The sequence below is a fragment of the Sinocyclocheilus grahami genome, unplaced genomic scaffold (genome assembly GCF_001515645.1).
Source record: "Sinocyclocheilus grahami isolate Dianchi unplaced genomic scaffold, SAMN03320097.WGS_v1.1 scaffold1099.1, whole genome shotgun sequence".
NCBI lineage: Eukaryota > Metazoa > Chordata > Actinopteri > Cypriniformes > Cyprinidae > Sinocyclocheilus > Sinocyclocheilus grahami.
The window spans coordinates 1,219,809-1,220,815 of record NW_015506278.1 but is presented as its reverse complement, the minus strand read 5'-3'; the positions used below and the strand labels follow the sequence as shown (position 1 = coordinate 1,220,815).

Below are 1,007 nucleotides of genomic sequence, written 5' to 3'. Positions count from 1 at the left end.
TATCTGTCAACGCATGGTTCAGAACACCATTGCCAGGGCAGAATAACAATGTACTTATGTAAATTACATAATATTTACAGCAGGAATGAGAGACAAACTAACCTTGCTCATTGTTTGACGGATCAAATTGGCGGTTACATTTAATGAATGATCCTCCATGTCTACCTTGGGCCGCTCTGGTAATTTAGGACCAATCAGAGTCTCCGTTTCAGCTGCTTCATTCAAAAAGAACGCTTGTCCCTCCAACTTTCTTTTTCTACTTTCTAAATGTGTAGTCCTTGGCATAAATCTAACAGATGGTGACAGGTTCTTCTGCCTTTCAATCAAATCTCTCTCTTTTTTATAAGATGCAGAGGATGCACACTGCTTTGAAGTTTCTGTGACGGGAGGGATGGCATTATGTAGAGAGCCCATCTTATCCTCTCTAGGTAATGTTGTATCAGTGGTCCACTGCAACTGTAATGGCTGTGCAAAACCGTGAAGTCTATAAGAAACATCCTCTGCTGGTGGCAATGGCAGCACAGGAAAGCCCATGTCGTCAGAGTTCCCATTCTCCATTCTGGCCTTTTCAGAGCCTTTCTGGATCTCAGGTGCTGCAGCTGTTTGTGTGTCCGTGCTTGATGACTCTGTGCTTTCTTCTAATTGCCGATCGTGTTGTTTTGCTAAAAAAAAAAAAATCACGTTATATAGATTTTCTACAGATGTAACCTATTGGGAGACAATTACAATACCTGTATTATACAATACCAAATACAATACCTGTATTTTGGCTTGCTCTGTTAACATATCTTCTCCTGTCCTGTAACTTTTGTCTCGTCTCTTCCACAGCTTCATACTCGGGGGCATAGCAGACGTGCAGCTGACCCCCAAAGAAGCTCTTTTCATCAGTGTGCCGTTTAGCTACCCTGAAAATGTCCACATTGTAACATACACATGTCATTTCATGAGAAAAGAGCCTTTGGAGTCCCTCATGACCATATAGGTTAAAAAATAACTTAATAAAAATC

At 41.1% G+C, this 1,007-nt stretch overlaps 1 protein-coding gene across 1 annotated transcript in view; it reads right to left on the bottom strand.

The window, feature by feature from the left end:
• Positions 1–48: 48 nt before the first annotated feature.
• Positions 49–1,007, bottom strand: part of LOC107566766 (RNA-binding protein 48-like) — a 2,083-nt gene continuing 1,124 nt past the window's right edge. Inside the window, exons 3-4 of the mRNA XM_016252294.1 lie at positions 760–905; positions 49–662 (exon numbers count right to left, since the gene is read on the bottom strand). Coding sequence (XP_016107780.1) covers positions 64–662; positions 760–905 — 745 coding nt within the window. The 3' untranslated portion in view covers positions 49–63. The remainder of the gene's footprint in view (positions 663–759; positions 906–1,007) is intronic.